The sequence below is a fragment of the Poecilia formosa genome, unplaced genomic scaffold (genome assembly GCF_000485575.1).
Source record: "Poecilia formosa unplaced genomic scaffold, Poecilia_formosa-5.1.2 Scaffold544, whole genome shotgun sequence".
In the NCBI taxonomy this organism is placed as follows: domain Eukaryota; kingdom Metazoa; phylum Chordata; class Actinopteri; order Cyprinodontiformes; family Poeciliidae; genus Poecilia; species Poecilia formosa.
The window spans coordinates 247,495-258,266 of record NW_006800483.1 but is presented as its reverse complement, the minus strand read 5'-3'; the positions used below and the strand labels follow the sequence as shown (position 1 = coordinate 258,266).

General features: G+C 48.6%; 2 protein-coding genes and 1 long non-coding RNA gene across 9 annotated transcripts in view; 1 reads left to right on the top strand and 2 right to left on the bottom strand.

Annotated features, from left to right (window-relative positions):
* Window positions 1–2,759, bottom strand: part of LOC103129424 (cyclic nucleotide-gated cation channel beta-1-like) — a 6,265-nt gene extending 3,506 nt beyond the window's left edge. The window contains exons 1-8 of the mRNA XM_016665043.1: window positions 2,157–2,759; window positions 1,479–1,547; window positions 1,256–1,404; window positions 838–1,047; window positions 556–764; window positions 428–478; window positions 260–346; window positions 45–182 (exon numbers count right to left, since the gene is read on the bottom strand). Of these exons, the coding sequence (XP_016520529.1) occupies window positions 45–182; window positions 260–346; window positions 428–478; window positions 556–764; window positions 838–1,047; window positions 1,256–1,404; window positions 1,479–1,547; window positions 2,157–2,179 (936 nt within the window). The 5' untranslated portion in view covers window positions 2,180–2,759. The remainder of the gene's footprint in view (window positions 1–44; window positions 183–259; window positions 347–427; window positions 479–555; window positions 765–837; window positions 1,048–1,255; window positions 1,405–1,478; window positions 1,548–2,156) is intronic.
* A 1,044-nt stretch (window positions 2,760–3,803) lies between these two features.
* LOC107834192 (uncharacterized) lies at window positions 3,804–4,777 on the top strand. The gene is made up of 4 exons (XR_001659972.1): window positions 3,804–3,825; window positions 3,873–4,032; window positions 4,479–4,658; window positions 4,699–4,777. It is a non-coding gene; the product is annotated as an uncharacterized LOC107834192 (long non-coding RNA).
* LOC103129423 (cyclic nucleotide-gated cation channel beta-1-like) overlaps window positions 4,656–10,772 on the bottom strand; it is a 21,863-nt gene continuing 15,746 nt past the window's right edge. For all 7 annotated transcript variants that reach the window (XM_016665061.1, XM_016665057.1, XM_016665056.1 and 4 more), the window contains 8 exons: window positions 6,821–6,941; window positions 6,145–6,213; window positions 5,922–6,070; window positions 5,504–5,713; window positions 5,222–5,430; window positions 5,094–5,144; window positions 4,926–5,012; window positions 4,656–4,848 (listed from right to left, as the gene is read on the bottom strand). In XM_016665061.1, coding sequence (XP_016520547.1) covers window positions 4,669–4,848; window positions 4,926–5,012; window positions 5,094–5,144; window positions 5,222–5,430; window positions 5,504–5,713; window positions 5,922–6,070; window positions 6,145–6,213; window positions 6,821–6,941 — 1,076 coding nt within the window. In that variant the 3' untranslated portion in view covers window positions 4,656–4,668. The remainder of the gene's footprint in view (window positions 4,849–4,925; window positions 5,013–5,093; window positions 5,145–5,221; window positions 5,431–5,503; window positions 5,714–5,921; window positions 6,071–6,144; window positions 6,214–6,820; window positions 6,942–10,772) is intronic.

Sequence of the window (10,772 nt, the reverse complement as noted above, 5' to 3'; positions counted from 1 at the left end):
AGGTTGGATGAGGTTGGATGAGGTTGGATGAGGTAGGATGAAACTGGATGTAGTATGTGGTAGGATGCAGTTGGGTGAGATTGGATGTAGTTGGATGTAGTTGGATGCTGTCCCCACCTGTAGATGTAGGCCTTCTTCATCACGGCCTCCATCCGGTCGTTGAACTCGAAGAACACCATGTACTGGGAGAAAACAACCAATCAGCTGCTTCCCCGGGACAGGGTGAGGGAGAGGAGGGAGAGGAGGAAGAGCTCCTCACCTTCAGCAGGCGGGGGAAGCGCAGCAGGGAGTTCACTCCTGTGAAGTAGTAAAATATCTCCATGGGGAACAGGCTGATGACGTCCATCTGGGAACAAACAGAACACGGGTCAGAACCAGAAAAGTTCCAGAATCTGGATCGTTCGCTGCTCTAGCAGAACGTTCTCACCTTGAACCGCTCGGTGGTCATGTAATGCTCCCTCATGTCCTTCTTGTCGCACTGTCAGGTAGAACCAGTGAAACCAGTTAGAGCCGTTTCTGCCACGTCGGATGCAGGAAGTTTCTGAGTCTACGCACCACAATGTCTCCGCCGCGAACGAACTGCAGCCGCGGCTGGAAGACCAGGATGTCTGCGATGTAGATGAAGTCACAGGTGTAGTCGGCCAGCAGCCACAGGTGGATATTGTCCGGCGTCTGGTAGGGGAACGCCCAGCGCACCGGGATCAGCCACACATTCCAGTTCCAGGCCGCCACCACGAAAAACAGCCAGATCACATAGATGAGGTCTGAAGGACGGGGGAGAGAAGAATTATGGGAAATCGTCAGAAGAATGTGGTTGATTCTGGGAGGAGAGCTCACCAGTGAATGGATCGATGCTGGACGGGAAGCGGTACTCCAGGATGGACCGCAGCCAGTCGGGCATCGGGGGAAGCTTGGGGAGTTGGACCGGATGTCCCAGGAGGTCAAACTGGAACAGACTCGCCTCCTGCGGTGGTTCCGGTTCGTCCTTCTTCTCCTCTCCAGGCGGCAGCGGCGGAGGAGGTGGAGCCGGTGGAGCTTTGGCAGGAGCTGCAGGTATCAGAAGAGACGGTCAGGGATCCGGTCTGCTTTCACCAGGCAGCAGGATGGAGATCCAACAGAAAATCCCTCAGGGATCCCACTGGATCCAGGAAACCAACTGGATCCTGTTCTCTTTGGGTAAGCCCACTGGATCCAGTGGTTGGCTCAGTGGATCCAGGTTTTCCTGGATGAGGGGATGTGGATCGGGGCGACCTACAGGCAGTGGGGCTCTCCTCCTCGGACTCGTCGGGATCCGCCAGGCGGTCTTTGTGCCGCTCCGTCCGGCCCTTGAAGAGCCCGACCAGCTGGTTGAGGCGCTCCTGGACCGTGACGCTGGCCACGCTGGCAGCAGACTGCGGCCGCATCCTACAGGGAGAACGGACACGTTGAAGATGCTGCTGATGGACGAGGGTCATGCTGCGCTTGGGTCGAGGTCTCACTCGTCGTCTCCCTGACTGGCCCAGGCCTTCAGCAGCTCCTCGTCCTCCTCGCCTGCGGCCGGGTCAGCTCTGCAGACAGCAGCACATCCAGAACCCTGTGAGCCCGGCAGCTCTTTATCGCTGCTGTCAAATGATTTATGGCTCCAGAGTTTGAACAAACAGACGGATCTGTACTCTCCGTATGATGAAGATGTTTGAGCCCCGACAGGAGGATTAAACACGCTGAGGCGACGCCGCCAGCAGCTTTCAGGGTCAAACAGAACCAGACTTTGTTTGTGCTGCTATCATTTATTAAAGATACATAAAAAAATGTTTCCAGAAGTCATCATCAGTATCTCCAAATATTTTGACGATGTCTTTGGAGACATGATTCGCTTGCAGGTCAACGACTCGATGCTCTTCCTCTCAGGATGTTTGTTACAGTTCAGAACCGTTCTGACCCGCTGACCTTCTTCTTCTACTGAATAAAACTAAAATATTCCTGCAGATTTTCAGTTTTTTGTTTTAGATTCACATTTTCCCACTTCTTTCTCTTTTATGAAACCCATAAATTTTGCCATCATTCCTTACTTGTCTTTTCCATAATTTAATATTTTAATGCTCTTCCTGATTTTGCCAGTCTCTTTGATCTGCTGGTGTAGAGATGAGCGGCGCCCCCTGCAGGCCTGCTGCTGTTACCTGAGCTGAGGCACCATCAGCATGGTGGGCTCTGGTTCCGGGGTTGTGATTATCTGCGGGATGCTCAGGTTGAGTCCGTGCAGCTCGTCTGGATCTGGAGCATCAGCGTTCCTGCAGCTTCCTGAGGATCAGAGCAGAAGACATGGATCGGTGCCGCAGCGCAGAGCCAGCATGGAGCAGACCTGCTGCTGCAGCTGAGCTCTGGGTGGAGCATCCAAAATAATCACCCAACTGAACGCGTTTTAACCTCTGACTGGACTTACAGCCTGAGAGTGAAATAACTGAATAGAGTGGTCCAATGTCAGTAACGTGTTAACATGCCTCTAACATCTGAAATCTGGAAAATCGTCTCCGGCTAAACAGAACTGAAGAATGACAATCACTCCAGATTTACTCAGGTCTCAACATTTATTCCAACAAGATGAAGTTTGGGAAAAATGTTACACAGTTCAAGGAAAAACTCTAAAGAAATTACGCCAGATCTAACAGAAACCAAAGGAATACAAAATCAGGTTATTAAAGAAACAATTTAATAAACCCCAGATTGTTTTAGAATAACTGAACAGTATCTGGAAAATGGTTTCATGAAAAGTTCAGGATTTCTCCTCTGTGGTTCCTGATGAATAATGACTTAACTATTTAATTACTGTTGGCAAAAGGAGCTAAAAGCTGCACAAAAATCTGATAACAGCTGTTGTTCAATAAAATGTCAGATTTTACTTTAAGGTTTTAAATAAACAATTCAAAAATGACTTATTTTCTAGATGTTGATTTTATGACTTTTGCCAGGAGGTCTGGCAGATCCAGCATTTTCCATCTGTTATGGTTAATAGAAACAGACCACAGAGCTCCATTTCAGACCACATAGCTCCTCCCAGACCACATAGCTCCTCCCCAGACCACATAGCTCCTCCCAGACCACATAGCTCCTCCCAGACCACATAGCTCCTCCCCAGACCACATAGCTCCATTTCAGACCACATAGCTCCTCCCCAGACCACATAGCTCCTCCCCAGACCACATAGCTCCATTTCAGACCACATAGCTCCATTTCAGACCACATAGCTCCTCCCAGACCACATAGCTCCTCCCAATGACCACATAGCTCCTCCCAATGACCACATAGCTCCTCCCAGACCACATAGCTCCTCTCAGACCACATAGCTCCTCCCAGACCACATAGCTTCTCCCAAACCACATAGCTTCTCCCAATGACCACATAGCTTCTCCCAATGACCACATAGCTCCTCCCAATGACTACATAGCTCCTCCCAATGACCACCACATAGCTCCTCCCCAGACCACATAGCTCCTCCCCAGACCACATAGCTCCTCCCCAGACCACATAGCTCCTCCCAGACCACATAGCTCCTCCCAGACCACATAGCTTCTCCCAATGACCACATAGCTCCTCCCCAGACCACATAGCTCCTCCCCAGACCACATAGCTTCTCCCCAGACCACATAGCTCCTCCCCAGACCACATAGCTCCTCCCAGACCACATAGCTCCTCCCAGACCACATAGCTCCTCCCAATGACCACATAGCTTCTCCCCAGACCACATAGCTCCATTTCAGACCACATAGCTCCATTTCAGACCACATAGCTCCATTTCAGACCACATAGCTCCATTTCAGACCACATAGCTCNAGGATGCAGTTGGATGTAGTAGGATGAGGTTGGATGAGGTAGGATGAAGCTGGATGTAGTATGAGGCTAGATGCAGTTGGATGTGGTTGGATGAGGTTGGATGTGGTTGGATGAGGTAGGATGCAGTTGGATGTGGTTGGATGCAGTAGGATGAGGTTGGATGTGGTTGGATGAGGTAGGATGCAGTTGGATGTAGTAGGATGAGGTAGGATGCAGTTGGATGAGGTTGGACGTAGTAGGATGAGGTACCTGAGTGAAGTTGGCCCCCCCACCTTCTTCAAATCAGACAAAATTGGTGTCAAGCGTTTGTGCTACGTTTGTGCAGCAAAAATTTTCGTTTGTGACGCTTTGGCTTTGAAGATATTAATGAAAGTGTAAAGGTCCCCCCACTTTTATGAAATCCAACTTTCTTTATATCTTTAAAATGACAGCGGCACAAACGAAAATTTTTGCAGCACAAATCAACACAAACGTAGCCGAGTTGATTGACACCCATTTTGTCTGATTTGAAGAAGGTGGGGGGTTGGTTGACCTTGGATGACCTCTGGAAACATTTCCTTTTATCTTTAAAATGATAGCGGCACAAACGAAAATTTTTGCTGCACAAACCAGCACAAACATAGCACTAATGTTTGACACCGATTTAGTTTGATTTCATGCAGTTGGATGAGGTAGGATGAGGCTGGATGTGGTTGGATGTCGTAGGATGAGGTTGGATGAGGCTGGATGCAGTTGGATGAGGTAGGATTAGGTTAGATGTGTTAGGATGTGGTTGGATGAGTTTGGATGAGATAGGATGCAGATGGATGTAGTAGGATGTGGTTGGATGAGGTAGGATGCAGTTGGATGAGGTTGGATGTGTTAGGATGAGGTTGGATGAGTTTGGATGAGGTAGGATGCAGTTGGATGTGGTTGGATGTCGTAGGAGGCTGAATGCAGTTGGGTGAGATAGGATGTAGTTGGATGCGGTCCCCACCTGTAGATGTAGGCCTTCTTCATCACGGCCTCCATCCGGTCGTTGAACTCGAAGAACACCATGTACTGGGAGAAAACAACCAATCAGCTGCTTCCCCGGGACAGGGTGAGGGAGAGGAGGGAGAGGAGGAAGAGCTCCTCACCTTCAGCAGGCGGGGGAAGCGCAGCAGGGAGTTCACTCCTGTGAAGTAGTAAAATATCTCCATGGGGAACAGGCTGATGACGTCCATCTGGGAACAAACAGAACACGGGTCAGAACCAGAAACGTTCCAGAATCTGGATTGTTCGCTGCTCTAGCAGAACGTTCTCACCTTGAACCGCTCGGTGGTCATGTAATGCTCCCTCATGTCCTTCTTGTCGCACTGTCAGGTAGAACCAGTGAAACCAGTTAGAGCCGTTTCTGCCACGTCGGATGCAGGAAGTTTCTGAGTCTACGCACCACAATGTCTCCGCCGCGAACGAACTGCAGCCGCGGCTGGAAGACCAGGATGTCTGCGATGTAGATGAAGTCACAGGTGTAGTCGGCCAGCAGCCACAGGTGGATATTGTCCGGCGTCTGGTAGGGGAACGCCCAGCGCACCGGGATCAGCCACACATTCCAGTTCCAGGCCGCCACCACGAAAAACAGCCAGATCACATAGATGAGGTCTGAAGGATGGGGGAGAGAAGAATTAAGGGAAATCGTCAGAAGAATGTGGTTGATTCTGGGAGGAGAGCTCACCAGTGAATGGATCGATGCTGGACGGGAAGCGGTACTCCAGGATGGACCGCAGCCAGTCGGGCATCGGGGGAAGCTTGGGGAGTTGGACCGGATGTCCCAGGAGGTCAAACTGGAACAGACTCGCCTCCTGCGGTGGTTCCGGTTCGTCCTTCTTCTCCTCTCCAGGCGGCAGCGGCGGAGGAGGTGGAGCCGGTGGAGCTTTGGCAGGAGCTGCAGGTATCAGAAGAGACGGTCAGGGATCCGGTCTGCTTTCACCAGGCAGCAGGATGGAGATCCAACAGAAAATCCCTCAGGGATCCCACTGGATCCAGGAAACCAACTGGATCCTGTTCTCTTTGGGTAAGCCCACTGGATCCAGTGGTTGGCTCAGTGGATCCAGGTTTTCCTGGATGAGGGGATGTGGATCGGGGCGACCTACAGGCAGTGGGGCTCTCCTCCTCGGACTCGTCGGGATCCGCCAGGCGGTCTTTGTGCCGCTCCGTCCGGCCCTTGAAGAGCCCGACCAGCTGGTTGAGGCGCTCCTGGACCGTGACGCTGGCCACGCTGGCAGCAGACTGCGGCCGCATCCTACAGGGAGAACGGACACGTTGAAGATGCTGCTGATGGACGAGGGTCATGCTGCGCTTGGGTCGAGGTCTCACTCGTCGTCTCCCTGACTGGCCCAGGCCTTCAGCAGCTCCTCGTCCTCCTCGCCTGCGGCCGGGTCAGCTCTGCAGACAGCAGCACATCCAGAACCCTGTGAGCCCGGCAGCTCTTTATCGCTGCTGTCAAATGATTTATGGCTCCAGAGTTTGAACAAACAGACGGATCTGTACTCTCCGTATGATGAAGATGTTTGAGCCCCGACAGGAGGATTAAACACGCTGAGGCGATGCCGCCAGCAGCTTTCAGGGTCAAACAGAACCAGACTTTGTTTGTGCTGCTATCATTTATTAAAGATACATAAAAAAATGTTTCCAGAAGTCATCATCAGTATCTCCAAATATTTTGACGATGTCTTTGGAGACATGATTCGCTTGCAGGTCAACGACTCGATGCTCTTCCTCTCAGGATGTTTGTTACAGTTCAGAACCGTTCTGACCCGCTGACCTTCTTCTTCTACTGAATAAAACTAAAATATTCCTGCAGATTTTCAGTTTTTTGTTTTAGATTCACATTTTCCCACTTCTTTCTTTTATGAAACCCATAAATGTTGCCATCATTCCTTCCTCATCTTTTCCATAATTTAATATTGTAATGCTCTTCCTGATTTTGCCAGTCTCTTTGATCTGCTGGTGTAGAGATGAGCGGCGCCCCCTGCAGGCCTGCTGCTGTTACCTGAGCTGAGGCACCATCAGCATGGTGGGCTCTGGTTCCGGGGTTGTGATTATCTGCGGGATGCTCAGGTTGAGTCCGTGCAGCTCGTCTGGATCTGGAGCATCAGCGTTCCTGCAGCTTCCTGAGGATCAGAGCAGAAGACATGGATCGGTGCCGCAGCGCAGAGCCAGCATGGAGCAGACCTGCTGCTGCAGCTGAGCTCTGGGTGGAGCATCCAAAATAATCACCCAACTGAACGCATTTTAACCTCTGACTGGACTTACAGCCTGAGAGTGAAATAACTGAATAGAGTGGTCCAATGTCAGTAACGTGTTAACATGCCTCTAACATCTGAAATCTGGAAAATCGTCTCCGGCTAAACAGAACTGAAGAATGACAATCACTCCAGATTTACTCAGGTCTCAACATTTATTCCAACAAGATGAAGTTTGGGAAAAATGTTACACAGTTCAAGGAAAAACTCTAAAGAAATTACGCCAGATCTAACAGAAACCAAAGGAATACAAAATCAGGTTATTAAAGAAACAATTTAATAAACCCCAGATTGTTTTAGAATAACTGAACAGTATCTGGAAAATGGTTTCATAAAAAGTTCAGGATTTCTCCTCTGTGGTTCCTGATGAATAATGACTTAACTATTTAATTACTGTTGGCAAAAGGAGCTAAAAGCTGCACAAAAATCTGATAACAGCTGTTGTTCAATAAAATGTCAGATTTTACTTTAAGGTTTTAAATAAACAATTCAAAAATGACTTATTTTCTAGATGTTGATTTTATGACTTTTGCCAGGAGGTCTGGCAGATCCAGCATTTTCCATCTGTTATGGTTAATAGAAACAGACCACACAGCTCCTCCCCAGACCACACAGCTCCTCCCAATGACCACATAGCTCCTCCCCAGACCACACAGCTCCTCCCCAGACCACATAGTCCCCTTCTGTTGATTTCTGGCAACTGAATTCTGTTTCTGTCCAGAATCACTAAGAAAACTGTAGTATAACAACATAACTTTACATTCTTAACCATTTGATCACGCTCCACGCAGATGACACTGGTGTTATTTCAAAACTCCCTACAGTCACTTCACCAAAGCAAGTTTTTAAAACGAGGAACCCCGACCTGCTGATTCAGAGGAGGATGCAGGATTTTTGGAGACATCAAGGTGCCTGCCATGTTTTCCAGGAAGCTCCAGGATATTTCAAGCCTCAGGTGGTTGAAAGATCCATCTCCTGTTGGAAATGTTTTTAGCATCATGAAGAGGAGCTGCGTTGTTCTGGTAAATCAATCCATGAACTAACAGCTGCAGAGGGCTTTGAGGAATTCAGGGAATTATCAGTTGATGCACCTAAATCTGTTCAGATTTGCTTCAAGAAACCACTTGGAGCTCAACTTTGGATGTTCCTGTAGAGAACATCAACATGACAGGTTCAGTCATGCTGATGTTCTGCATCACTACAGAAATTCTGCTCTTCACCCTCAAGTCCAAATCTATTAAACCTCCTCAGAGATTTTCTGTCACCTTTTATTTGTTTGAGGAGTCGTGTTTGTGTGTTTTTGTGTCTACATCGGTTTAAACCTGGGTTTTCAGTTTTAGAACCGAAACATGGCAGAAGAATCCTGTTGGCTTAAGATAAGCTGATGAACTCTCACATCCAGTCTCATCATGAAGGAACATGATGAGACTGGGTCTAATGCTCGGGTCTAAAAGAGGCAGCTGGAGGCGCTGGATTTAGATGCTGGATGGTTCATCATGAAACAGCTGATCTGATTTACTGAGGTTTAACACAACAGAAAATAACTTTATAATGAAATCATAAACATCCCAGTGAGACATGAAACAGAAACACAGCAGACGTGACGCGTTTCTCTTCATAGCAGCATCAAAGACAGCCTGATCCCACTGGATCAAAACCGTGTCCCAAAGAAAACAAAACCCTTTAATGGTTAAACCGAAAAAGGAGCAGAAACTCTGAGGTGACAAACTGACAGCCAGGTCACAGTCAGTATGAAACATTTCAACAGAGACTCAAAAGTAGCTTTGCAGGCCCCGCCCTCTTCTGGGAGATGCAGCAGCACAATGCCAACCGTAGCGGCTGCATGCAGAAGCCGCTCTCAGGTTTTCTGAACTGAGTTCATATTTAGAAAAGTCTGGATTTGTAGTTGAACGTTTCTGACTGAACTTGGGTCATCCTTGGTGTTTCAGCTCCTTTTCTGTTTGCTTCATTGTTTAATTAGCAGGGGAAAAGCATGCGGTGACTGTGGGAATAAATGACCTAGTTGTTTTTGTGCAGTGGCCCATGAGCAGCAGATGGTAGCAGAGCTGGAAAAGCTGCTCTGAGTCTTTGTTTCCTATTAAGTATATTCAGGTTTGCTTTGTTTCCATAGCAACAGATCTGAGACACCTGCTCTATGTTTTCGGCAATCAACTTTAATAACTTTATGAAGAAATTATTAGTGTCTAATTTATAACATTCAGTTCCTCCAGGATTCTGTGATCGTCTTTGTGATTTTTTGCAATAAAATAAAAAATAAAGGAGCAAAGAATTTTTTGTTTTATCTTTAATGTGATAAAATAATCAGTTCATTTACAAGGAGAACAGAGATGCTACTTTTTACTCGTCGCATCGATCAAGGATGATAAACTGACATCAAGTTAGGCTGAGGCAGCAGAAGTAAGAAATACTGCCACCTGCAGGTGGGACTTGGCATCACTGTTTGTGAAAAACTTGCAATAAACTCAGTTTTGCAATAGAGGGAAAAATGTGGGGATCTGTTGATCTAGAGTGAATTTCAGTGAAGCTGGAGGAAGTGAGCTGGGTCTAGGTTTGGGTCGGGGATCCAGTTTAAACGTTGCTCTTTCTAACGTTGCTCTTTGCTGAGATGTTGCCATGTTGGTTCCTTCTGTTCAAGTGAAACCAGAACCAGAACTCTGCAGCAGATCATCTGGTCCAATAGTTTCCAGCTGCTTCTAGCTTTATTTTGTAATTTTAGATAATAATTCATCTGCTGATATTAAAAATATTTGCTGGTAGGGTTGACATTGTTAACCTAGATTTTAAACTATTTGTGTTTTTGATGCCAATGAAGCGACAAATGATTTGTTTCTGTCAGTTTCGTTTCAGAGCCACAGGAAGCAGGAAGGAGAACACTTCCTGTTAAGTCTGTCCACCCGAGATTAAATGGCCACCAGAGGGAGCTGCATGCTGCAGAGGAGCGGCAGCTTTATTTGGCACTTTCCAGGCTGGAGCTACAGATGGAGGGTCTATCAGGTGTCTGGGGGGCGTCGCTGCAGGACGGAGCGGTTAAGGCTGGTCAGGAAGCCGGGGAGAGCGAAGCGGCTGGCCATGTTGCTGCAGTGCTGCCGCGCCTGCTTCTGGAGCTGCGACAGCTGATGGGCCAGCTCTGGGCAGGGGCTCGGCATGGACAGCACGGGGGGCGTCAGGTTGTGCTCCTGCAGCAGTGTTCTGCAGCGCTCCACGCACTCTGCAGCGAGCGGGAACCGAAGCAGGAAGCTCTTTACGGGAGAACAGACGCTGGGAGCTGCATGGAGAAACATCAGTGAGAAAACTCACAGCTGGAACTGAGCGACAACATTTAACGTCCAGAGAGGGAAACCACCGGGAACCACAGGCAGCGCTAGCACCGACTGAGGTAACATGGACTAGACTAGCACCGACTAGGCTAACACGGGCTGAGGTAACATGGACTAGACTAGCACCGACTGAGGTAACATGGACTAGGCTAGCACCCACTGAGGAAACATGGACTAGGCTAGCACCGACTGAGGTAACATGGACTAGACTAGCACCGACTAGGCTAACACGGGCTGAGGTAACATGGACTAGACTAGCACCGACTGAGGTAACATGGACTAGGCTAGCACCGACTGAGGAAACATGGACTAGGCTAGCACCGACTGAGGAAACATGGACTAGGCTAGCACCGACTGAGGA